Source organism: Triturus cristatus, chromosome 3_1 (genome assembly GCF_964204655.1).
Source record: "Triturus cristatus chromosome 3_1, aTriCri1.1, whole genome shotgun sequence".
Taxonomy (NCBI): domain Eukaryota; kingdom Metazoa; phylum Chordata; class Amphibia; order Caudata; family Salamandridae; genus Triturus; species Triturus cristatus.
In genome coordinates this window covers 232176735-232204701 of record NC_140583.1, presented here as the reverse complement: position 1 = coordinate 232204701, position 27967 = coordinate 232176735, and the positions used below count along the sequence as shown (strand labels likewise).

Sequence of the window (27967 nt, the reverse complement as noted above, 5' to 3'; positions counted from 1 at the left end):
AGAGATACGACCGGCGCCTGTTCCGGATCCAGGAACATCCTGTGGCGCAGGGGCTCTAGCCAGAGGTACAGAACCCATGAGCCTGCAGGGACCAAAGGCACCCCAGCAGGGTCAGGCCGCCCAAATATGGCGTACATTGCATTACAGAATTCCTTTAACTGATATGGGGTCACTCCCAGCCCCAGAAAGTGAGGAAAAATCTGAGCCGACCCAGGCACCTGCTCTATGGAGCAGGGCCCAGAGCGTCGAGAATCGCCTTTCTCATCAGGTGACTGATGGGGCGAAGTCGAAGCACGCATGACTTCTTGTGCTTTTTATGGTGGTGCTTCTTATCCGACCTGGACGACTTCGAGTCGGAGGAAGAAGACTTCAGAGCATCGCTCTTGGGGTTCAACCTGCCTCTAGACCGAGACCAGGAACGAGATCCCCGGGGAGACCTCAGTGGCGCTGGACACTGGGCCGCAAACAGCTTCAGGGACCGCTCCTTCAAAGCTTTTGGCGCCATGGCCCAGCAATTGGAGCACAACTTCAGATAGCGTTCCAGGCACCACAGACATACCAGGTGGGGGCCCGTGACCGACATGGCACGGTGACAGGAACCTTACGGCTTAAACTCCGAGGTCTTCTTGCTGGAAATCCAAAACATCAAAAAGGGTCGATAAAAAGTTGAAGAAATCTCTCAAAAAGTGACCGGGGTAGCAGTCTATAATAGATCTGCGCTGGCTGGCACAGAAATAATAAAACGTCAGCGTGCTGGGGTGGCGCCTATATAGACGACATGGACATCACGTCGAACCCGATGCCTATGACGTCACGCAGAGTCGACCGATGCCACCTATCAGCACACAGGATTACTGCTATCAAAAATCTTCCGGATCCAGCCGGACACATGGACGTTCATAGGTAAGAAATCTGTGGCTAGATATGGTCAATAGTTTTGCAAGCTATTCTAGGGAGGAGTATTTCTTTATAGGTCTGTGCATGAGGCAGCAAATTGTACAAGTAATCTTGGCTGAGAAGCGCAGTCAATAAAGGCTCCGAAATACGGGGTTGATGCGGAGTGCATCAGTCCTACAGCAGAGTTTAGAATGGACCCAAGAGATGGAATGGATGTTCGGTGTGCTCCTGCTGAAATGGTATTTCCGAAATATAGTCTGTAGACAAATGAGAATGGACCGCTGCTCAGAGACTGTTAAGGGAGTTAAAATGACAGTTTCTTCACTGTCTACAGGTGTAAGCTGGCCATGCTGTTGAGATGATGGCTTAAACAAGAGTAGAGTCTAGAATGGAGTCCATAGGCATAGCCCTTGTAACTCCTTCAGTCCAAATGGGTGAGATGCTCTTTCAAAGAGTCAGACTCGTTTGAAGCGAGACATATCACTTTTTGCTTTTGTGCCATTCTGTCCTTTTCCATCTCTGTGCATGAAAGGGCTCTGGCTCTTTTGCTGTGAGTAATAAATAATGTGGCAGTGCAACACACGGGACTGTGGCATCTTCCACTGCCACGCCAACCGAGGATGGGTGTAATTTCTGCTGCTGTATACATTTAACACTATGAATAATTCAGTATGTCCTTGCTTTGGCTGTTTTACAGAAGCAGTACTTTGAGTTTGAGAACATTGCAAGGCCACTTCACACCGCATCCCAGGTTTCCTTTGAAGAACTCCCATAGTCACTACTGGATACCAGTGCACACAGAGATAGTATGTTGGCATACAGGAGGCTACCCTGCCTAGGTGAGCATGCCTGGCATGAGTGCAGTGTTTTTTTGCATGTCTGTGCCATATCAAAGGAAATCTGCTGCCCATTTGGAACACTACTGCTGCTGATCACAGTTCTACTTCACACATTTTCTATTATTAAACGTTTACATTTCTACATAAAACATACCGTTAATGTTTTGATGTAGACTTACTAAACTACGTCTAAATTGATATACATCCATCACGAAATGCACTGATGTGCACACGGAGTTGCTATAAGATGGTTTATCAAGACAGGAATTAATGTGGCAGAGAGGACATTTTTAATAACCGAGAAAAAAGCACACGGTACCCAGGCATGATTCCACAGCTGAACCACACAGGTCAATGAGGATATTTTCATACAGTCCCTGCTGCTCAAATCCCAGACCCTATGATTCCACAGAGTACATACTAGCCCCATATTCTACCATATAGGCAAACAAGTGCAAATTGGGTTAATGAGGAGTTTGCACACTGCAATCAGTGTAGTGGTCAGAATCAAGCTGGGCTATGGGATACTTGGAGAAGCTGGCCTTCTGAACAGCTTCCACACTCAGCATAGTGTGACTCATGCATGTATCAGCTTGAGTCACTTGTCCTCAGGGGATTCATAGTTAAGAAATGTACAGAAGGCCAGCAAAAACAAATGACTCATTACTAATGAACAGTGAAGTTGTGTGGTATGTGTTCCGGAGATTCGTCCACGCTAATTTCTAGCAACAAATAAATAAAACATCTGAACGGGCAACAGAAAGCAAGGAAATCTTGTACTCGTAACATAACATGACTAAGCCTGGGCAAAGCACTACGCTACGCTCGCGTAGTTTGCGAAGTTCACGCTACTTCGCACTACGCGAATTGTACGTAGCACAGTTCGAACACGCGTAGCGTAGTGCTGTGGTCATTTTTTGCTTGCTCGCGGTCCTCAACGTCAAGTTGGCGACCGAGAGCAAGCAAAATGACAACCCGGCGAGAGTTTTTCCTTGTTTGCGATCAGCAACATCAAGTTGGCGATCGCGAACATGGAAAATAAACCTCCCGGCGAGATTCCCAACGCGAGGAGCTCAGGTTTCTCATTGCGAGTGGTCGCGTATGCTCGCGACCGCTCACGATGAGAAACTACCAGTTCGCGTTGAGAAAGCTGCCGCTCGAGTAAAAATCTACTCGAGCAGCAGAAAACTACAGCTCGCACTGTGCAAGATGCCATTTTCAATGATTGCACAGTGCGGACAAGCAACCGGCACTGTGCAATCATTGAAAACTACATCTGGCACAGTGCGAACAAGGTACTACGCAGTTCGCGAAGTGCTACGCAAAGCTCACGTAGTGCGAAGTGCACTTTGCGTAGCTTCGCGAAGTGCTACTTTGCGAACTACGCCCAGGGTTAAACATGACAGAGTGGAGGAAAACTAGATGCAGGTTCTCAAATCACAAATCTAGGGATGGCATACAAACCACTGCCACCCCACACAACAAGGCACTCTTTAGTCATGGAACAGAACTGATATAATTCAATGAGGTAAAATGTCAGGCTCCACCACTCTACAAATCTTAGAAATGGCTAATTTCCTATAAAAGCCTCACACTACATCTCTTCCGACCTACACGAATATATTAATGTCCGAGATAAGCAATCTTTAGGTCTCGCCTGAGACAGTACATGCGTTATCGCCAGGGTCGGACTGCAACAGAAAATAGGTCTGGCCAAATAAAAGTGGCCCACATCAGTGATTTAGAAAGCTAAAAGTGTAACCCACGTTTTCAAACCGGGGCAGTTTTGAACTTGTATAGACACGCTGTATAATTTTTCAAGGTATGGAAGACTGCATGCAATGCTGCCTGTGCCGGCATGGTGTGTGGTATTATCAGAGGGACAAAAACAGGCACACAGACAGCCAAAAAGTGGCCAGCACACTAACCTGTCAAACCAGCTGGTTTGGCATGGGCTGGTTGTCCTATATGCCAGGACGACCCTGGCCATCGCTTGAGAGACATTCTGTTTACATGAAAGGGGCTTAGAAGTTTCCCACAGCTTACAATTGTAAGTCATTCAAATTTCCTAGCTTCTCCTTGGGTACTGCATGCCTCCCTTCATTTATTTGTCCTCCTCCTGGAGCATGGTCCTAAGTCCTGCCCATATATGCCCTTCCAATGCTCGCTGGACATCGGAAGCACCTTGTTTTTCTTTTAGTTGCAGCACACCATGTGTTTGCAGACCATCTCCCGCCCCGCCCTGTATTGCGCAGTCACTTGCTTGCCCCATTCTCTTGCTCGCCCCGTCCTCTTCTCTTGCTCGCCCCGTCCTCTCTTGAATGTCCCCGTGCCCCTCCCTTGAATGTCCCCTTGCCCCTCCCTTGAATGTCCCCTTGCCCCTCCCTTGAATGCCCATGTGTCCCTCCCACCCAAAAGAAGCATTTTTATGTGGCCAGTGTTGCTGCGTCAAAAAGCTTTGTGTAGCTTACCCCAAAGTTGTTAGCTCCATAACTCCTCTTTTCCATGGTTGTTCCATGCCCTTTCCCCTACCGCCCAAAAAAGGACCATGATGTTGCCAGCACTGGACAAGTCATAGCATTGTTGTCCCAACTTTTTGCCATGCTGCACAGCTGCCGCGCTGCTGTACCACATGGCTAAAAAACATTTTAACAGCCAAAAGCTCACATAGGCGACATTTATTGGCTTTGCCAATGCTTGCTGTGTATGCGGTTTAATCTGGAATTAGTCCCACACCTTACATTATTTTATCTGTTTGCATACAAATTAGGGAAATACAAGAGGAAAGCCCAACAAAATAAAATTATTTTACCATTGTATTTAAGAGTCAACTAATGACCAGCATGAAAAAATAGAATACATAAATAAATAGAAGATGGTGAGAAGAAAGACATGAAACTGCAGTCTTGTAAACGCAGATATGTTCTTGAAGGTTTGTAACTGGCAAATAATCCCAAATCTGCTAACTGCTTGGTTCTTTGCTAGCCCGAATTGTAGCTCAAACTTGAAAGGTAACTTATTTTACCTTTAGGAAGGTAGCATTTGAAAAAAATGACGGACAAATTTCATGAGCCAAAAGCATGGCACAGAGAATGTGGGGTTCAATGCCACATCAGTTATAATAATGCATCGTAAGCAGCCGACAACATTTCTATTATATTGAATTTAAAGTCAAAGACAACAGCGATACTAATCCCATCAATGTAAACATCCAACTCTGGACAAAGACTTACAAAGGCGTTTAATCGTTATTTAATTCTCAGTACTCTTCTTTGGGGTGAGACCAGACCCTGATATAAAGGTTTACATTTTTAGCGCTACTAAATATAGTTGGGAATTCTGGACACTCAATTTGAATACCACTGCCTACTGATGCCCTCTTGTTGCCACTTGAAGTGGGGCTGCAAATCCGCTGCCGGCAATGGTCCAAATTTAGCACCTCTGGCTGAAAGGCGGTGTGGAGTGAACGGCTCCATTGACAAGCATTGGCCCAGTATACCCTGGGTTATGCATCAGTATAGTGCAAAAGGCACCATAAATGGTTCGTGACACTCAAGAATGTGGGATACAGACAAGAATGGGTTGCATTGTGGCTACAGTGGTCGTTAGCAATGTTAAGATCAGTTAATTTGGACAACCTGGTCTTTCAGGATTTACAGCCAACCTAGGTTTGGATTGTGCAATGGGGAGTGCAGAGTGGGGGCCATGAGGCACAGTGCTCTGCAGATTCTAGCAGATCATACCATGTTGCAAAATGGGCCATTTCAGATCTGTGGAACAGCAAGAAGCAAGACTGTAGCATGTATATACAAAATGTGGGATTTGATGTAGGGCTGGTACTGGGCTGTGACTACATTTTTCAAGTTTCAGGAATTCCAAGAAACTCCTGGGAAGAGAAACCAGTTTGGAGGATTTTTAGGGTCCAGTTAGTCAAGAGAGGCTTTTTAACGATGGGGTTTTTAAATGATAATAGCTGTTATGGGAGGTAGCACGGATACAAATTCCATTGCACTTCTGGTGTTAATGTTATTACAAATGAGAGCAAGTAGTAGTGAACAGAGTGAATCAACTATATCAAACACTGTTACCTAAGGGTATGCTCACTATGTATATTGAAGCACATAAATGTACACAGTAAAATTAATAGACTGCTATAGTAGAAATCTTTGTATGTTTAATGTGTGTCACCAACAGATTCTAAGTCAGCTGGGGGTCACGTAACTAGTTACGCAACTTCTGCTTTAAAGAAGGGCGTTACTGAGACAGCATGGATCCTCTCTTTGCAGCGATGTGTCAGCAAGGTTCTTTTGAAGACTTTGCATTACCCAACGCCTTGTAATGCGGTGGGGAGGAGGTACTTGTGAAGCATGGAGTCCACTTAAGTTTGATCTGGTGTGTTGTAGCCGCAGATGGCAGTGTTGGCGAGTACGAAGGCTGTTCTGATTTTCCAGGGCTCACTGAAGAAAGTGGCTAGAATTTGACAAAGGTTTGTCGTTAGGCATACAGGGAGTGGTATCCTTGAGAGAGAAGAATGCGTACCACTGAACAATCCTGGAGGGTGACGACTGCTTTCAGGAATTTCCATGAGAAGTTTTTTTTTTTTTTTTTAGCTTTGAAGATGGTTTTGACGTAGGAGGCTCATGCAGTTATGACGACTACAGTGGCTTGGAGGTGGACCTTTTCCACCACGTGGTCCTAACTTCTAGCATTCTTTTTTGGTTGAGGGTGTTGCTGGATCATAAATTGTGCTGTGCTCTGCTTTTCTAGTTATGTATTCGGTCCAGGGTGCCGAAGAAAATTTCAAACAAAGTATCAAGGTTGATCTAGCAAAGTTTGTCCGCTTGCAAAGTTTCAAGGTATTGACAAGAAGAGTTTTGTCGGAGCCAAAGAAGGCTTGGAATCAAAAATATTTAATGGTCTCACCAATGAACTAGGAGGGGTGCATTTTTTCTGACTTACAGACCAAGCTGTTGAATGGAATTGAGGGAGGGGCATTTGAGAGTACATAGAGTCTAAGACGAGGCTTCCACTTTGAGACTTTCACACCTGTCCAGAACTTTGGGGCAGTGTAAAAGGTTTGTATTGCTATGATGACGAGTTTGATGGTTACGCATGTGCTGGGTGTGGGTTGTTGGATGTATGATATGGGAAAATTGTTACTATGCCTCATGGTCACCCCGCCTCACTGACCACAAGCCAGCATGGTTGATATTGTAAACATGGGAGACTAATGCAGAGCAGGGGCAGATGTGTCTGTTTCTGGGAAAAGGAGAAATAGTCTGTTGTCCAAGATGGGCCAATGAACATTAAATGTATGTATGATGGTACATGTAGGTATTAATGACACATGGTTGTAGTAGGAATGGTACATTTTTTGTGTTAACTCAGTTCCTCTTTTTCATGTACACGGCTACAGACCTGCTTAAAAACTTTGAGGCCACATATTGCTGGCGGGGCCTGTGATGCCACCGAGTATGCAGCAACATAGGCAACCTTCCCTAACTCAGTGTGCCTAGTATCTGATGTTCAAACAGTCTGTATAGCTGTATCTGAGGCCAATTTCAATTTTATTTATTACCGCAGCATAACGGACTACATAAAACACTTCATGTGCTAATTTTAGCTCTGGCATTAGTGAAGTCTTAATCTTAATAAAACGATATATATTATTTGCTTACCAGTAGCCAGCTTCATCCATTAGATTGATTTGTCATTTACATTTTTCTTCCACCCGCTAGGGCATCGGGTCAGCTCACTTCCGCCATTAGCTAAATTCTTTATGAGTGAGGACCTCCTAATCTTTCACAAACACAACATCCAGACAAAAGAGTTCCCTTCGCTGGCAGGGACTGCTACGGCAAAACATGATTTGCTTGCTTTTAACCAAACGTGCATTTTTATATTGGTGATAGCCCAGCAGCTTTTCAAAAGTAAAGTTTTATTTAAAAAAAACATGACCAAACAAATAAGCTCCAATAATGGCAAAAGGCTGACATCCAACACCAGACCTATTGGCTTAGGTAGAGCTTGTTCAGTGTCAGCTAATGAACAAGGCCCTCTAACCCACTGCCACTCTTATTGCTGCGGTCTCCTGAATTTGGCTTTTAACATCAAGGAAAACACTATTATTTGTGTCAAATAAAACATTGATATCATCCTTTAATTAACAAGCCACAAAATGCCACTGGGCAGCACAATTGTGGAATTGAAACAAATATTTGAACTGGAGGCCAATACCTTCGCTCCAATAATTATCTTTGTACCTGCAACCCCCGCCCCCTTGTCCAGCTCAAAGGAATGCATCGCTCAGCCACTAAGAGTGTAGGAGTCAATAATCCACCAATAGTTCTTTACGATATCAAGTGTATCCCCAGAACCCAAGACTACCAGCTCTACGGGATTACTATTACTGCTATAAATCAGTGTGGGGAAGCAATCCCCAGAGACTCTACACGCTGGGGCATCTACATGCCAAATGTAGGATGTCCACCTCCTCAAAGTGGAACCTGCAGGTCGACCAGAGGTGACTGCAAACACCCTCCGTAACCCTGAGGGGTTATAGTAAACCAGTATAGCGCAGATACGTGAAGTGAAGGAGCTTGTGCTTGTAACAAAAATTTATCAATTTAGTTTGCCTGAACATAAAGGGCCCTTGCATTCCATCTAACACTTATTTTCCCACCCTATCCCTCTACTAAATGCACAACCATTTTGGAGAGCAGATATCTCCAATGAGTAACTTGTGAGATACTGGTAGTTCTCCAGCTATCTACACAGTTCTCTCCTATGTGCAGCTCATCCTACCAAAATTACGTCATTGCTTGGATGAATTCGCTTATGTATATTAACATTGAAACGTGTGTATTCAAGACCTAAATGTGTGTATTTTCAGAGCTCATAAGATGATGTTTGGATTAAAATAGTTGGAAGTTCCAAAACATCTACAGTCTAAGTTGATAAAACCTTTCTTGCCTTACCACTGCCAACCCTGCCAGTTGCACGGAGGTCATCACTGCAGGCAATCTTGCGTGAGGTGGCCACTGTCGTAATGTTGTCTATACAACACTAATATCTGTAGCTCAGCAGGATTTTTATTGAACATAGGTAGCTGTTATTACAGAAAAGGTTGGAGGCCTGTGTTGTAGAGCGTGGAGACTAACTGTTCCTTTCCCCTCATGGAAACGGCCTTATCCACATCGATCTTAGAAGGTTGCTGCAATATCCTGCACACTTCGCACTCACTAGCCTTAAATTATTGTAAAGTAATGAAGCGGTTCTCCTCAAAGAAATACCGCATTCGTATGATGTTTAATTTCCGCAAAAGCTTGTGGTATTCCAGTGAACTCCAATTATTGAACTTTGGGTATCACTCATAACTTTAGTTTCCCTTGCGCTGGTGCCGATTGTGTAATTTTTGCTTGCAAGAGAGTTCTGTTACGAGCAGAAATGTCTCTCATGGGAACTGTGAAATTGGATGTGTGCCACGGCTGCTTGCTATGTGCTCCCAGTACTCTTTAGAAACTGTATTAACAATATATTACCTTGGAATCTCATGTCTTTTGTATGCGAGGGCATACCTTGCACATCATTTTTAGGTCTCGCATGCGACAGAGCATGTGCTGCATGCACTCTTGCTTGCGAGAAATATTGTTTAAAAGAAGGGGCTTGCAGCCCGCCCATTGCTTAACATTCATTGGTTTCATTGCCACTCTTATTTGTGCACTTCTAAATTGCCCAGTGCATGCTAGTAGCTCTTCTTTTTAGGTCTCGCCTGACCCAGCGCATGCGCTGGTCTGGCGAGACTTATTGAGAGGGCTCCAAAAAGTGCTACCAGGCCAGCCTAGAGCTACAGTGCATGGGCGCGCGCCGCGCTTTACCGTGAATACTTTCACTTTCGGGGCCGCACGGCCGCTTTGATGCTTGATCGCGATCGCAATCACATTAACTTTTGCGGCCGCTTGTTTTAATTCTACATGCAAGGAACGCGTTTAGCACTGAATCACTTTGTGCATGGACACACGGACTGCCACTACACAGGACGGTATGCTTTCCTTGCCATAACAGCATGTTGAACTCATTGACGGGGCATCTTAACTAATACGCAGTATGTGGGTACACTGATTTGTGTTGGCACGCAGCATGGAGCGCTTTGTTTTCACTTTACCAACGCTGTGAGATATGTGTAAATATCAGGTTAATATGTGCATGTGATTGCACAAAGGATCGGTACCGGCATAGCACGTTGGTTTATGGCTTGCACATATTTTCAAAGGTGAGCAGCATGGAGCGCTTTGTTTTTACTTTAGTAGCACCACGATATCTGCGTGCAGCATGCAGCGTTTTACTTTATCAGTACAGCGATATATGTGCCAACATGCACGTGGAGACACATCCTGTTCACGCACGCACCACTCGCGTGCTAGCCTTCTTCACTTTCTTGGCTTCCCTTTTTTTATCTCTACATGCAAGGACCGCGTTTAGCACCGAATCACTTTGTGCAAGGACACGCGGACTGCCATTACACAGGACGGTATGCTTTCCTTGCCATAACGGTATGTTCAACTCATTGACGGGGCATCTTAACTAATACGCACTATGAGGGTACACTGATTTGCGTTGGCACGCAGCATGGAGTCCATTGTTTTCACTTTATCAACACTGTGAGATATGTGTAAACATCAGGTTAATATGTGCATGTGATTTCACGAAGGATCGGTACCAGCATAGCACGTTGGTTTATGGCTTGAACATATTTTCATAGGTGCGCAGCATGGAGCACTTTGTATTTACTTTAGTAGCACCTCGATATATGTGTGCAGCATGGTGCGTTTTACTTTATTAGTACAGCGATATATGCACTACCATGCACGTGGAGACATCCTGTGTTTTCGCGATTGGTCTGCACCGACATATTACGTTGGTGTTTGGTTTCATCTTGAATGGCTGTTCTTTCACTTGACGACTTTGGCATGAACAAGGGGTTGCATGTATGAACGAATACATGCATTAACTTGTCCTGCTCATCCATTCCAGTGGAGGTAACTTTATTGAATCGTTTTTGGTTCAAATGATTTCACTTTGTGCGCATTGAACTACACTTCTATTTTCCAACCCACAAGAGGAAGGTTTTGTTTCCTTCTCTTCACCACAGATATCGTACAGAGCTTGGTTCTAATACACATGACTAATGACTAACAAGCATAGGGATAGCCAATTGGTTTCGCTTTCTGGACCTTAAAATTATTTAGTTATGCAGCACAATATCCTTTGTGCAACAACATTAATCGTTGTATGGCTAAACAGTTATAAAGGTCCCCATTGCGAGACCTATTGGCTATGCCAATGCTTGTTTTGGTTGGTGTATGGACCAAGTACTGATTGGTTTTGCTTGATTGCTGTTCTTCCACTGAACCTGCTGTGATTAGGGTACTACTTTTATTTTATTTTTCCCTGTCCTCCTTTCCTGTCATTCTTGTCATTTGTAGCTGTGTTTTACTATGCCACATGCACTGCAAAGAAGCTCCTTTCTCCTTTGAAAAAATGTTTAGTATGACAACAGTTGTTATCTGCTTCCCAAAGAATTTTTACTAAGACATGGACTTAATTGCTTTCTTTGGGTGTTAGAATTTTTGCCAAATGTCATTTATTTTCTTTTTCACGCCTTGGGGAGATGAACTGATTTTCTCAGAATCAGAGGTGCTGTGCTTATATCTAGCAATCATTTGCAAAGCCAATAGGTCTTGCTTTTGAGACTGTAAGCTCTGCCATTGCCATTTGTTCATGCTGCACAGCATGGGCATTGCCGACTTTGGCAATGATTTGTAGTAATGCTATATAGCAGCATGGCTAAAAATAATATAAACAAGCATTGCCAAAGCCAATCGATCTCGCCTACTAGAGTTATTGTCTTTTGTCAATTTCTTTTTAACTATGTTGTACAGCAGCACTGCTTCTGTGCAACATGTCTAAGATATTTTTAAAAGCCTTATGACGTAGCAGTGTTCTGCCTCAGTTTTTAAAAAAAATATTTAATGTTCAGCCATTTTGCACAGCACCTGCTGCTCAACACTGCTAAAAGGCAAAAAAAAAATTTTTTAAAGTGAGGAGCGCTGTTGTGCAACATGGCTAAAAAACATTGACAAAGTCAATAGATCTCGCATGGGCGAGCCTTATTGGCTTTGCCAGTGTTTGTTATTCAGAGCGCATATGCTAAATCTGCATTCTTCCCAGTAGGATAATCAATGGAAAAAATGTATGCAATTTCACCCAACCAGTGTTAACTTCCTTTTTGCTTACAGGTTCTGAAAAAGTGTTCTGAACAATGGGATTACAATAGTGAAGCAATGCTATGCATACGTGGAGCTACATACTCAATGGAGATCATGCAAACCTATTTCAGTAGAAAAGGCTTCAGCAAAAACATTTACTTTGACTGGAAAAATGGATGAGGGCAAAACAAACTAGGCACCCTGATGAGGCCTGCAAACATGGTATGAATAAAGTGCACCAAAAGAAGTAGGGTTAAGCGAACAGAAATACTGTCTTTTGATCAAAACTAAGTACCTATTTTGATTGGTTTCTTTTTGTTAGGCTTGACAACATGTTACCTTTCCAGGATAATTAGTTTGTTTTCAGACGACAAAGTTTTTATATAAATGAATAAAACAGTTGAGGTTATGGGGTGTAATCCTAAAATTATCTTGAGGATGGGTGAAGACAAACAATTTCATAATAGGTAGTGTTGAAAACCTTTCAAATTTGCTGGTCTCTAGCAACAGATCGGCACAACAACGTCCTGGTGAGCCCTGCATTTCCAAAGACTGATGATGAAACGTAAGTTCAAGTCCATATAAATGAGTGCGTGTGTCCACTACATAACCACCTAAATTAAGTTACTAGTTGACTGGGTTGTGAGCTGTGGTCAAGCAGCAACCACAATCCCTGTCAGGGTGAGGCACAAGCCAAACCTAAATGAACCTGTGCTCAACCCTCTGGTAGCTTGATACAGAGCACTCAGGCTTAACTTGGAGGCAAGGTCTAAAGTATTTGTGAAACACAGTTGAAAGTGAAAAACATCACACCAAAAGATCCCACAACCAAGTTGGGAAAAGTGTGATTTTCAAAAAATACACCAAGACCAGCACAACAAAAAAACAATCCGTAGAGCCGGAGACATTCACTTCTAAAGATTTAGTCAACATAGTGCCAAAAAGCAAAAATCGGCAACTGTGGGTATCTTTGTCATGCCGAACCCGGGACAAAATTAACAAGTTCAGGCTGACTGCAGTGGAGCGCAGGCCGGATACAGGGAACCTGTTAGGCCCGCAGAACAAAAGTATTTTAAGCCCTGGTTTGCCGAGTGTTGTGAGGCTTTGCGTTGAAGATCTATTGCGCAGCTGAAGTGATGGTTCCAAGATAGGCAAGACTGCAGTGCAATGTCCTGAGTCATTGAAGATCCCATTGGTGAGGGCTAGTGATGCATCCTCAACGCTGGACTTCGCGTCGTGCAGTTGGGGCGATGCATTGGTTACAAGTGCCAAGATTGCAATGCGGAGTCTGGAATCGCTGATGAGGCTGCTATTGATGAGGGATACAAAGGCCTGCGGTGAGGATGCATCACACAGCAACTGTGTGGAAGGAGGTTGCAGGCAGCGGCAGCAATGCGGGTCCTTGCGACAGGTCTAATCAATACAGCAGCAGAGATGCATCGGTTCTCCTTGGGGTTGCGCAGCAGAAAAGAGGTTTAGGTTCCACTGGATTCACAGCGGCTGACAAGCACCTTAGGCCGACTTCCAAGAGTCCAGGACTGGGGCGCCACCACTTGGAAGGGTCAACTCACAGATAGTAGAGTCCGGGCATAGGTGCAAAGTTGTTTGAAGCCTGTTGTGTCCCTCAGGGTTCAGACCAGGCCAGCCAGCCAGCCAACCAACCAGCCCTTGGAGTCACTCTGGGTTCAAGAGATGCAGGTCCAGTCTTGCTCACCCAAGCAAGAGGGCAACAGGTTAGCACAAGAGGGTAGCAGTTCCTTCAGAGCAGCAGACCAGCAAAGTGACATTCCCTTCAGCAGGACAGCAGTCCTTACGGACAGTGTGTCTAGTAGCGTACTGAAGAGTTGGTGTTTGAGGTCCAGAATTGTAATCCAGTTGTGCCATTGAAGTGGGGAGAAGTTTCTAGAGAAATGCCTTTGAAGTGCACAGATGCCCTGCATTACTGAACATGGCTCTAGACTAACTACAGGGGGTATGCAGCCCTTTGTGTGGAGACAGGACAGCTATTCAAGGTTAAGTGAGGCTGGGTCCAGGGCCTCCCTCCCAATCCTGCCAGTGATGGCCCATACAGTCACACCAAAGATCCCCATTGTGTGCATCTGTCTAGGAGGAATACACAAAGCACAACTGTCAACTACATCCAGCCATGTGACCCAGAGACAGGCTGCAGTCATCAGATGGCTAAAGAAAGAAAATGCCAACTTTCTAAAAGTATAAGTAGAGACAAGGAAACCCTATGGGTCAGATAGGACCAAGGGTAGATAATTATTACAAAGAAAACAAGGTCCCATTCAATTTTCGATGGGTATAAGACCCATCGATAATTGAATGGGACCTTGTTTTCTTTGTAATAACTTTCTAAAAGTGGCATTTTCAAAATTGTAATGTAAAATCAAACTTCACCATTAGTTAGGATTTTTCATTACATTTTCAGAGAAACCAAACAAACTGATTACCGTCTCCCATCTGGCAATTACACTTATTAAGATGTGATAAGGCAACTCGGATGTTAATCTATGGGAAAGATAGGCCTTGCAGTAGTGAAAATCAAATGTAAGATTTTCACTACCAGGATATGTAAAACATTAGTACATGTAATTTCACACACATTGCACCCTTCCCCTGGGCTGTCCAGTGTCTACCATATGGGAGTCTTATATGTATTAAAAAGGACGGTTTGGGTCTGGCAAAGGGTTTACCTTACCAGGTCAAATTGGCAGTTTAAAACAGCACACACACGAGGTGCAATTGCCAACCTGAGACATGTTTAAAGTGTGACTTAAGTGGGTGGCACAATCCTTGCAGCAGGCCCACTAGTAGCATGCAATGTACAGGGCCTGGGCTCCGGTAGTGCACTTTACTAGGGACTTATAAGTAAATTAAATATGTCAATTGAGGACAAGTCAATGTTACCACATTTTAGGGAGAGAGCACAAACACTTTAGCACAGGTTAGCAGTGGTAATGTGTGAAGAGCTTCAAAGCCAGCAAAAACAAAGTCCGCAAAACAGTAGGTATGTAGGCAAAAAGTTAGGGGGAAAAACGCGCCACGGATGCCAGGTATAGCACCACCAAAACAAATAAAGTCCTGGCCAAAAGGCACCTTCCCTTCTGCATGCTGGCTAATACACATATACTGTGAGCTCAATAAACTGAGTTTTCTTTCATCAATAAATGCGACTGAGAGCACAGCTATTACCAAACACCTGCACAAATTAAGGACACCTAGAACTACATGTAGTATACAGGGAGACAACTGGGCTGCGAGTTCCAGATACCTGCTCCTGGTCTCAAATACTGGCACTTTGGAAGCTGGACCTCGAATGCAGATCTCAGCCCCACGAGATCTCCTCGCTGCCGACTCTCGCGACAGGTTTCAGGACTGCATGGGGTTTTTCATCACGCGCTATTCAGAATTGGCTCTATTGAGGCCAGGCAGCAACTGCAAATGTCAAGAAGCTCTTTGTTGAAATGATGAAAATTGCTGCATTCATACATGCCTGGCACTCGGAAGCAGGCATGCTCGCCGACTAAGTGCTTGACGAAGTCAATTTAATGTCCCCTTGGGAATGCCCATTTCCATTCGGCATTTTGTCACTTAGAATTTAATTGCCGAACTACCGAGTGGCAGACACTTTCAAATGTGACTCATTCCGTCCCTACATCCAAGCCCCCCACACTCCCCACCAAGTTATTTGTGCTCTCATAACTGCAGTGTAATACGATTCAGAAACCAATCACAAAGCCACGGTCACTGGACAGTGAAAGTATACTCCACTAATCAGAGCTGGATGAAATAAAACACTTTGCATACCCTAAACAATAATGCAGTATTACTATTTAATCACAGAAAACAGCCCTGCCGCTTCAGATTCAAATCAGGTGTCCGCAGCACACCAAATAAAGGGACTACGTTTGTATAACTCTGTAGGATTAAGGTCGAAAGTTCCACTATTTGGTCATATAACCTGCAGGTCAGTAACACGCGATATCGCACAGACTAATGACCGAACAGCAGGATTATCCGCGTGACAGTGTCTTGGAACGCTCTTGATCGTCTTTCCTACAATTATTAAGAGCCAAAGCGAATTGGGAGTGTGCAATGCGTGTCCTGCGTGCACAGGAAGTGAAACCGTTCTGCCTGGGAACAAAAGCCTTGCACTGCCCTCTCCCTGAGTTGAGCGCCCTAGCCCAATGAGGAGGCTTCTCTTACAGCAGTGGTGGGCAGAAGGGACCATTCACCATAAAATTAGTGGGAGGCATACACAAAGTAAGATGCAGAAGGACTGAGCTCAAGATCTGAGCTCAAGATCTGAGCTGGGAGGTCCCCCTGAAACTGGAACCTCTGAAACTGTAGCCACCACTCACAGGACATCATCCTCCATCCAGCAAGCAGCATAAACGTAAATAGAAGGCCATGGGTTCCAAAAAGTAGAGTGCTTTTAGATTTGGAAAGGGTACTGGAGTTCGAAACATCAGCAGGCAGAGGAAAGGCTCTCTGCAGGATCCTGGATTAGCATTCAGTGAAGGCCTGCCACTGAGATGTAGCACAGTGCAACTTGTGCTGGCTGATAGAGAGCCCCAGATGATGAAACAAGGCACGGGTGAGCATCATGTCATTTCAAATAAATGTACAAGAACCCACCTTCAGCAGTCAGTCGTCTATAAATGCAAATACATGGACTACGGACCTCATGAAAGAGGCCAGCCCAACTACTCGCACCGAACACCAACTTTCAGCCAATGCCATGTCATTTGGAATCCACTTGGACACCAAATGCTACCTCAAATAACATATTGCCAACAAAATCAAGACAGCCTGATAAAGTGAAAAAGTTACACCAAGACGGTGACATCAGAGCTGCTGTCCAAGTCCTCATACTCTTGCACCTAATGGTGGTAATGCCCTGCTCCAAGGTCAACCACACGGTACAGTGGCCCCGTTAAAGGAATCCTACATGCAGTAGTACGCCTCATTTAGAACCTGAAGAAATAGGACCACATTACACACCCACACTAAGAAGACCATCCTCTACAAAGCCTTTACAACTAGCAGTCCTGCATACCTGGCTCACAAGTTCACCACCACAGCCAGGACATCAGAATCCATCTGTAGTGTCCCAGCCCTGCCCCATTCTAAACATTACATCATGATGAAACAATATGCAAACCAACAATCCTATCAAACATTAACTGTGTCTTTGCCTTTGACCCAGTACAGCTGCCTCTTGCTAAGGTTTGCTCTATAGAAACTATATGTACACTGCATACATACTGACATTCCAGGCGAATAACAAATGAACCCCAAGATTGCTGGTAGCAGTGGCAGAGGGTTGTGGAAACTGCCATCTTCGATACAATCGGTAGGACTGACAGAATTTATATGTGCAGCACATATATAGACCTGGTCAAGAAAATGGACAGTTATATCTTTACATTATGTGGTGTTAGCTGCAAGAGGCACATGACAGACACAAGAACGGAGAGCTGTCGGCTACTACCATTTCTGAAATGTCCCCAACTTCTGAAGCCAATTTCAGCTAACCAGGCAATCTATGGCTGTGAGATGGCTCAGGATAACTGCTCATTTCTGCAGTGATTCACCGGACACAAGCTCAAATCCTGGCAAAACCGGCTCAGTCTTCCACCTGGCTGAGGTGGATAAATTAATTACGATTAAATTGGGTTAAAGGAACGTCTGATATTTAGAGCACCTAAATATGACTGAATAGCAGCGCAATAGCACTATTTAAATACAGTTATTTACCATAGCTGCAAAGATGAACTCCTTGCCTTTTTTAACCCCATAGGACTTTCCCTGAAGCTATGCATGCCTCAGTCACTGTGGACATTTGCCATAGTTTCCCATGTACTGTGGGCCTGCTATGGCATTGCATTTTAAATGGATATGGACAACATCCCTCAACAATCTTTACAGAAAAGGCAAAAACACACATGTTGTAGGGTGTATAGCAGCGCCTTGAGATCCTCACGGGTGAGTAGCACGCTTACAATTCCCTGATTGATTGATATAGCAGAACACTTATCAAGCGCCATAACCACACATGCACGATCGATTGAGAGGACCCAGATTGGCTTATCTTGAGTCAACCACCCTAAATGGAAAACACAAGATCAGGTATTGATTACATTGGTCCTGCAAGCTCATGTCACTGCACCACACTGAACAAAGATGAGCATTGACGCCTCGCATTCCACTGGGGTTGCAGCTTGGCATAACTAAAAAATTCATGACGTATCTGTACAGAACTGGAGACAATGTCTTGGTCTTGCCAAAAAATTTAAATGAGATCAAGGTCTCCTTGTTGTGTACAACAATATTTCTTTACAGCTTTCTCTATTGTTCCTAGTTGAACAGAGCACCCAATACTTTGTTAGATATGTCACTTTGTTTACCAACCTTTTCATGACATACATGTCAATACTCCCCACTGCAACTCGTTTTCCTCTAGCATACATCAATTCTTTGCTTTAAATGCCCCAGTTTGCGCATTGCGCTCATTAAGGTACACGTTACATACACAATACGTTGGAGTTGTGAACAGGCAATGGTTCCTTTACTTGTACACCAGCGTTTCCCTTTCCCTGTGGGAATATTTGTGATCTCACTAGGAACGGCCCCCCCAGGCAAAGACTGAGCTTCCTTTGAGCCTGGTTCATGTCAGCTCTCTTTAAGACATACACTAGGGGGACTGGGCTAGTAATCTAGTTAGTGGGAGTCAGGGTCTGTGGTCATCACCGGCTAGAGATAAATTAACCTACAGTGCTTTGCCGTCCAACAACAGCTGACAAACAAGGTAGAGCACCTTTCACTAACTGCACACAGCACCAAAACGAAGTTCATTTTTCTCCTCATTGAAAACACAATCTGTTCGGTTTAAAGGCTGCATCTCTTTGCAAAGACCAGCCTTTCCTCCCTCCAAACTGGATAATGAAAGTTTGGCTTTTTAATAAACGTAACTGAAAACTGGAATGCAAAATGGACTATTTGTCCAATCAATTTCAAAACATTCCTGAGGGAAAGTCCCATTTGAGGAAGCAGTCCCGATCATAGTAATCCAGCACTGGGCACTCTATAAGCGGTCGTGGGCTATACAATGGTAAAGTGGGCAGAGCGAGGTAGAAAAAAATGTTGGACACCTAAACTTATAACATTTGTTCGTGCTCACTAACACTCACTGGCTTTCTAAAAATGTTAGTCTTTTCTACTCTGGGGAGAGCTTACCCTCTTTGAGACCGAAGGCCCTTTGGGGCCGGTTTTAAAAGTGTAAAACTTTAATTAGACATATCAAAGGATTTTCACATGTTTCAGCTTTTATTAGTCCTCAGCCATCCAGCTATAATCAGCTCTACAAACAAACAGAGTTGGTGTCTGCAATCAAACATTCTGGATTGATCCAAGGGTTTTTTTTTTTTTGCGCTTGAACGATTCCATGAATGCATACACATCTGTGGCAGCCATCTTTAAATGGGTTTGTTCAAAGACCAGAAAAATCCATTCAAATACGGCCACTATGGATGTGAGCATATCCATGGCAGCCATCTTGGAATGCATTTGCAATACTTAACAAACCAAGTCAGTAGATAAACAACAACAGCCATCTTTCAATGAGTTTTTTCAGATACTATTAACACATTTCAAAGATGGGTGCAATGGATGTGTACTTTCACGGTGGCCATTTTTGAATGGGTTTGTTCAAATGATGCAAACTAATTTCTTAGGACCGCTGGCCATGCGTGTGCACTGGTGGGTGGGCAATGCAATGGGTAAAACCTCATTTTAAAATGGATGCCAGCCAACAGCATAGGGCAAAACAAAATAGACAAAAAAATAAAAATAAAATTCTAAAGCAGTGGGGCATGGGGCCATAAGCGGGAGGGGCGAGACAGCAAAGAAAAAGCAGGAGAAAATAATTAAAACCGAGAAGGCTGGGGCAGAGTAGGCAGCAAACATGGAAGGGAGAAACGCACATGAATCCCCAAAGTGTTTAAAGAAAACGAAAACATTGTTCCCTGACCGCAACAATAGGAGAATACAAGTCATCCAACCAGAGCACTTTGAGAACTAAAATGTTTTTTTGGCTTCCCACAGGAATAGGGAAAAAGTCAAAATTTCAAAAGGAGACGAACTAGAGAGACAACGCAGTTATCCAATCATGACTATCATGGGCCCACTCCATGCATATTGGAGACAATAGGTCTGGCCAACACGGCTAAAGCGGTCTCTAGGAGAGACCTAAAGAGGAAATGGCTGTTGCTCAGTCCCCAGGTACCTCAATAATAAATAACCCACTCATTAAACTTTTAGCCAGGTCTGGCCTTATGTTGCAATCAAGTATTACATACTTCAAATGAAGCACTAGTGAATATTTCAAACAAATGAATTGCCTACTTAATTAGTGAAACTTTCAATTGGTATGTAATAGGAAACAGTCAAACATGGAGCAACCGTAGACTTGAAGTATTGTTAACTATAAACCGAAAGTTAAAGAATACCGAAACCTAAAACTAAGGTTTCACATTAGTTGTCTCCATGCAAGATGGCAACCTGAGCCATATTTCTGGATGACTAACAGATTAAGATGCAAAAAGCAGCATTTTGTCACAGCAGTCCAACCACAAAAGCATTTTAAATAAATGCACAAGAATTCAAGACTTGTTGTTACACAAGCAAACAAAAACAGTACAGAACATTTGTGTTTTACTCAGCAAAACACATTACAATGGAGCACTGCTACTCTGTAAAGCCCCAAGACTGAAGATTCAATATTTTATTATTGTTCTAAACATTTTCTTTTTTTGCTATATTCCATGAAAATTCTCTCATAATAACATTCCTGTGTGGGTGTGTCAGTTAAAGAGATAGAAAGCAAAACAAAGAACTAGCTAGGTCACCTTTTACAAAACCATCCTGGAGAAACACTGAAACATACCACAATTCAATTGTAACCTCCACATTTGTTTTTTAGTTAGACATTGATACCTAATTTAGAACGCTTTCTTTAATACGATGGATGGGTGATCCTGTTGAAAAGGTTGTAAGCCTCCCCCGAACTCCTCCATGGGATGCCATCACAGGTTAATGAGGCAAACAGGTAACCACTCAATATACAGAATTTTTTCAAACATAACATTTATTTAGATCCCTAGCACGTCTCTAGAAATAAAGCTAGTAGGATTTGAGAATCTGAAGTGGCTGCAGCAGTTCTTTCTTGTTTAAAGATAAATGTACTTACTGATATCATCTTCATGATAAATGACGGAGTGAAATGGAAGGCCTTTCTCCCCAATATATCGCTCTGATGGTTCAACATAAAAGGTACCCCGCTGGGTTTGAATAAATCCTTCAAATCGTCCGTCAACAACTGATCCATGGCTGAAGCTTCCTTTTTCACCTGTTGAAGAAAAAAAAGTTAAGTAAATTATAGTCTAGCAGCAATAAAAGCATTTATTGGATTTCTCAATTACAAAACTATTTCCCAAAAAATTGTTGTTTACTCTTTCACTGAACTCTTCATCTGAGAGCACCTGAACCTGTGTAATTAAAATAAGAAATGTTATGGGTCTGCAAATAAAAGAACCTTGGGCTAAAATGATCTCTTAATTTTGTATGTTATAAGGATCACAGAAAAGCCCCTTTTTAGGTCTCGCCTGACCCAGCGCATGCGCTGGTCTGGCGAGACTTATTGAGAGGGCTCCAAAAAGTGCTACCAGGCCAGCCTAGAGCCACAGTGCATGTGCGCGGGCGCGCACGCCGCTTTTACGACGATTACTTTCACTTTCGCGGCCGCTTTGATGTTTGATCGCGATCACTATCGCGGCCCAACGGCCGCTTGGCATAGCCAATAGGTCACGCTTTTGGGACCTTATAAGTATTTAGTTATGCAACTGTTGCATGGCTAAACACTTATAAGGTCCCAAAGGCGAGGCCTATTGGCAATGCCAATGCTTGTTCTTGATGCGATTCCTAAATCATGACATCTTGAAACCAAGTCAAATAAAAGTAAAATCTGCAGATCATTTGAATTTCCTCAACTGAAATCCTACATTTTTTTTTTAACTCTCTTTCTCTACAAATTTTCGTCCGCACAGATGAACTCAAATGTTTTGAGAATGTATCAGCAGGTAGAGCATCCCATCTACCCAATATTTCAGACAAATAAATCTTATGAAACAGCGACATCATACCGATGGCAAAAAAGGAGGAAATCCACTGAATCCATGCAGCTGGTAAAATGGGATTGTAGTTTAATGTAAGCTTGTATTTTCTATTCCACTTATCAGTTCTGGCCACTTAAGGAAGTACATTCAAGTTTACCCTACACCAGGAACTTTGGATTGCTTGACATGGCATTGTAATGAGTTGTCTCTTTCAAATGGATCTTCATATCAACAGCAAGTACAGTATAAAGTTAAACATGGTCTTAATTTTCTTGCTATATGATTCAAGGAACATAACATTCAGATATGCAGTACATGATTGCATTACAACACCAACAAATACATCCTCCTGTCTTGGGACTGTCTGGAAAATGTAATGCCAATTAAGGACTGAATAAATGTCTTTTTGTGCATCATCTCTTCCAATACGGAAATCTTTTATTTCTTTTTTATTCACTTATTGAATATAAGAAATAACAGCCACAACTACCTCACTTACACCAAATTCAGAGAAAAATGACAAAAAAAATCCACAGGAGTCTAATCGGGGACGACCCACAGAATTAGCAAAGCAAACTAGCCCAAAGATGACAAGGAGGTGTAAACATGAAAACTACACAGGCCACCAATGCTTAGTAGGGAAAAGTGACAAACACTGGAAGGCAAGGCATGCGATGGCCTGCAGTGCGGGAGAGGGAGGGGGAGTCGGGGGATGTTGAAGGGGGGGGGAGGGGGGAGTTCGAATGAATGAGCATAGCCAATGTGAAGATACCAAGACTTTTACAGGGTTATTAGGAATGCTGAATATAATTTAGCAACAGATATCTATGCAATGTATGCCTTGTAACCTAAGGTGATGACAGCATAATAACTTGTTATACCAAAAGTCAATAAAATGGGTTTAAAAAAAAAACTACAATAGGAGACGTTTCAAGGTCTTGCTGTGCAAAGAATAAAGTGATACCTGTTTACTATGTTTATGCCAGTGCTTACTGGTAGTATTAACAAAAAAACAAGCAGTAGCAAATTGCTGTAAATGCTGCAACTTTCAAACCAAAGGCTGCGTGGGGAAATTCCTAGAATTAGGCTATGTCCAAATTAGTAAAGAATGAAAATTTGAATATCAACATTGGTCATTTGGGGCCTTTGCGAAATAGTAAGATTTCCAGAGACTTGACTAATTTACTTCAAGTTGATGTATTGTTGAGGGCAGTCACTGGAAACAGCATTGTGAATGTATTTTGTGTTTATATAGTTTTAACTGTGATAAGAATTTTCACACCGATTGTGAAGAACAAGTTACTTACTTTCGGTAATGCCATATCTGTTAGAGACTATCTAGCTGCAGATTCTTTACCTTCGAATATTTCCCATGTCAGACTGGACCCAAATCTTTTGACGAGCAGTACCCCTGCGTGCTATGCGGCGAACATTGGGCTCCTTGTGGCATGGTCAGGGTCATCTGTGCCGGAAATGACATGCGTACTGCCTATATAGGCACCACCAGAGGGTACCAATGTCAGTTTCTTTTCAGGACTTTCCATGCCAGAAGAGTGGAGCCACGAGGAACATTAACCACTGGTGTGCAAAGCTAGGGCCCTTTAAAGGGTAAACCCTTTATACTATAATCAGTTTACAAAGCAGGGAGGTAGGGAGGATCGGTAAGGAATCTGCAGCTAGATAAAGTCTGTACCAGATAAGGTGTTACCGAAAGTAAATAACTTGTTTATCTGATAGAGATTTCAGCCTCAGATTCCTTACTTACAATCCTGCAATACAGATTAGACTAATAAATCCTGTAGGACCAAACAGGCAAGGTGACAGACAGTAATGTGACAGTCTGCTCTGGCGTGACAGACAGACATACAGGACAGGACCTCAGCAAGCTAATGAGTTCATTGTAGTCTGGGCTCTGGTAGAGTAAGCACGCAAACCCTCAGGCGGTTGCTTTTTGCCCAATGCTTAGCAGATTGCGATGCACAAAACTATCCATCGCGAGATGGTACGCTTCTGTACCACCTTCCCTTTCTTGGAGCGGAAATACAAAAAGTTGATAGGTCACCCGAAACTCACGAGTAAGATCAAGGTAGAACAAGAACGCTCTCTCTAGGTCTTACTGGTGGAGTCTCTTCTCTTGAGGGATGAGGCAGAGCATAAAAGGTAGGGAAGAGTGATGGACTGGCCTACATGAAAAGGAATTACCAACATCAATAAAAAAAGGTGCTCAAGTCCAAAGGACCAGCCTGTTTGGGTTGAAGGAAGGTATGGAGGACTTACTGACTGTGCCTGTAACTCATTGACACTCATTGCAGATGGCATCTCCACTAGAAAGGCCAATTTGATGGAAAGAAGTTTGTGTGGCCAGTTGTGGAGCGGATCAAATGGAGCACATTCTAGAAATGTAAGAACCACATTTAGGTCCCACTGGGGTATAATAAAAGGTGTTGGTGTAAACCAATACTGGAGACCTTTCAGGAACCTATTTAGAATAGGGGATTCGAAAAGGGATGGGATAGCTGGTCTGGTAACCATGGAAATGCCGAAATTGCAGAAAGGTATCCTTTTAACGTGCACAAAGCAAAGCCCTGCTGGGTCAAGGAAATAATAAAAAGAAGAACCTGAGAAAGGGGTGCAGTTAGAGGATCAACATGTTTATATGTACACCACGCCACAAACTTACTCCAATAGCTGAAGTATACAGTCTTGGCGGAGGGATGCCTGGCTGCCACGATGACATTACAGACTTCGGCGGAGGTTCAAAAGCGGTCAACTGTCACGGCTCAATCTACACACATCAGGGCGAAGTGTTTAAAGGTTCTGGTGCAGAACCCTGCCTTATTGCTGTGACACTAGATCCTTCCAAAGAGGCAGCTTGATCGGAGTACCAATGATCATTTTCAGCAGCTCGGGATACCAGACTCTCCATGCCCAATCTAGAGCCACAAGAATGACTTGAGCCTGGTCGTTCCTAATCTGAACTCTGGGCAGGAGTGGTAATTTGGGAAAAGTGGGACTGAAGGCCGGCGCTCCACTCGAGACGAAAAGCGTCACCGAGAGCAGCCTTGGAAACTCGAGCACACAAAACTACTGACACTGCATTCTCAGCGGTGGCAAACTAATCTCACAAAGGCTCAACCCACTTTAGAAAGAGGCCATGTGCTACCTCCAGATGGAGACTTCATTTGTGATCCACTAGGCATCAACGGCTGGGTTCATCCAGTCTAGCGTTCAGAGAGGCTGACAGTTGTTGAACCACTAGGGATATGCCCTGCTGTTCCAGCCATGTCCAGGGGCACAGTGCTTCTTGATAAAGGGTCAAAGACCCCATCTCGCCCAGTTTGTTGCAGTACCACATGGCGGTGGTGTGGTCTGTGCACACTTAAGTCATTCTATTCCTGATTGGAGGACGAAAGCCTTTCAATGCCAAACCGATCACCCAAAGCTCCAAAAGGTTGATGTGGAGCTTTAATTACACCAGAGACCAGAGTACTTGGATATCCACCTCTCACAGATGGCTGCCCCAGCCAGAAATGGCACTTCTGTCACTACAATCATCTCTGGTTGGGGAAGGGAGAGGGGTCTGCTACTGACCCAACCGCAGCTCAACAGCAACCATTGCAGATCTTTAGGAGTTCCCTCCGAAATCTGGACCACATCAGAGGCAGTCTCCTGATGCTGTGACTACAGGGACCTCCGGTCCCTCTGCAGAGCCCGCATATGCCGATGGGCAGGAGTTACAAGCAGGATGCAGGTTATCATGAGGCCCAACAACCTCAGGGTCATTCTCACTGAAATTCAGGATAGAGGCTGAAACATCAGTATCATAGCCTAAATATCCTGGACTCGCCACTCAGGAGGACAAGGCCGAAACAGCACTGTGTCCAGAACAGCTCAGATTAAACAATGTGTGTGTGGAGTGGGGGTTAGGGGGAGTCATCTGTGACTTCAGCATGTTGTTAGTGAACCTAGGAGAGAGTAGAAGGTTAGCTATAGTCAGAAGATGGGAGGTGACCTGCCTTCAACAGGCAATCGTCGAGGTAGGAAAAGACTGGAACCCCTAACCTCTACAGATGAGCTGCAACCACCGCCATCACTTTTTTAATGAACACTGGAGTGGCGCTGGAATGGCGTAAAGGGAGCACAGCAAACAAAGTGCTCTTGGCTCACTGAGAACCACAGGTAAGGTCTGTGGGCAGGCACAATGTGGAAATGTGTCCTGCAAGTCCAACGCTACCATCCAGTATCCCAGGTCCAGGGAAGACCGAACTTGTGGAAGCATTTAGAATTTGTCCTTTCATCAGAAAGATTGAGAAGGCGCAGGTGTAGAATAGGACGATGGCCTCCGTCCTTCTTGGGCACCAGGAAGTAGCGGGAATGGCAACCAGGATCTACTTCTATAGCCAGCACCTTCTCTAAGGCTCCCTAGGCCAAGAGAGCTAGTACTTACTTCCTCACAGAGCAAGAAGAGGTGGTCTTCTGGCAACCTGTCATGAGCAGAGGGGTAGTCACAAATAGGAGGGAACAACCAGTTTGGACAATCTGCAAAACCCAATGGTTGGATGGTGTTGACAACCAGTGTTGCAGAGATACTGCCGATATATAAGAAAGGCGATCGCTCTGCCCCGGGTAACTACAGACCCATTAGTCTAATAGACGCAGTACAAAAAATTATTGCCCGCCTTGTACTCGGTCGTATCCAAATTTGGATGTCTGACTTTGACGTGCCGTCTCCACTTCAGGCAGGGTTTCGGTCCCACACTGGGACCCTGGACCAAGTATTCAGGGTAGTACTTCTGTATTGGAAGGTTGTCTTTCTGGGGGGAGGTAAATTGTATGCAGCCTTTGTAGACTTAAGGTCTGCGTTTGACCTTGTGCCGAGGGACAAGCTATGGAAAGTTCTCTTGGACATGGGCATGCCAAAAGATCTGGTTTCCTTTTTGGTCACCATACATGAAAATACGTACGCCCGTGTCCGATGGGGTAAACCCGGGGAACTGACCGATAGATTTAAAGTATCCAAAGGTGTACGACAAGGGTGTGTACTCGCACCCACCCTGTTTTCTTTATTTATCAATGGGGTTGTAAACTACTTCTTAAATAGCCCTACAGATGCACCTACATTGGCAGGAATGAAGATTCCCCTGCTCATGTTCGCGGATGACACCCTTTTGATCTCGGGGACGAGACAGGGACTACAGTTGGCCCTGTCTCGCTTCGAGATCTTTTGCCGCGAGCATGAGTTGGAAATAAACGTTGGGAAGACCAAGTTTATGGTTTTTCGTGGCCCTCGGCGGGTTAAGGCGGAGGTGTGTTTGGGTGGTGTCAACTTATCCCAAACGGCAGTATTTACTTATCTTGGAGTCACTTTTAGCGAGACGTGCAGCTGGTCTCACCAGCTGGATCTTCTCGCACTCAAGCATGCCCAATTGGGAGGAGCTTTGTTGAAAGAGCACAAACACTCTTTAACAAAACCAATAGCCCCACTCATGAAGATCTACGGCTCAAAGATTTTACCTGCAATTTTATATGGAGCTGAGTTCTGGGGCTTTAATAATTTGTCCAAATTGATAACTGCCCAGAATAAATTCCTCCGGTCAGCTATTGGGCTTCCCCAATCCACTCCACGCATCCCTCTTTTGTTTGACCCGGGAATTCAGCCTATAGAGGACTGCGCAGGGTATAGACCCCTGGCGTTCTGGCGCCGCTTGTGGACGACCCCTGAACTATCTAACTATGCAAAAGCCCTTCTGGAGATCAAAGGGTTGGAGGGGTCGCATAGGAT

At 44.1% G+C, this 27967-nt stretch overlaps 1 protein-coding gene across 1 annotated transcript in view; it reads right to left on the bottom strand.

The window, feature by feature from the left end:
* Positions 1 to 27967, bottom strand: part of ADAM10 (ADAM metallopeptidase domain 10) — a 508880-nt gene that overhangs the window by 205608 nt on the left and 275305 nt on the right. Inside the window, exon 4 of the mRNA XM_085643752.1 lies at positions 21261 to 21419. Coding sequence (XP_085499878.1) covers positions 21261 to 21419 — 159 coding nt within the window. The remainder of the gene's footprint in view (positions 1 to 21260; positions 21420 to 27967) is intronic.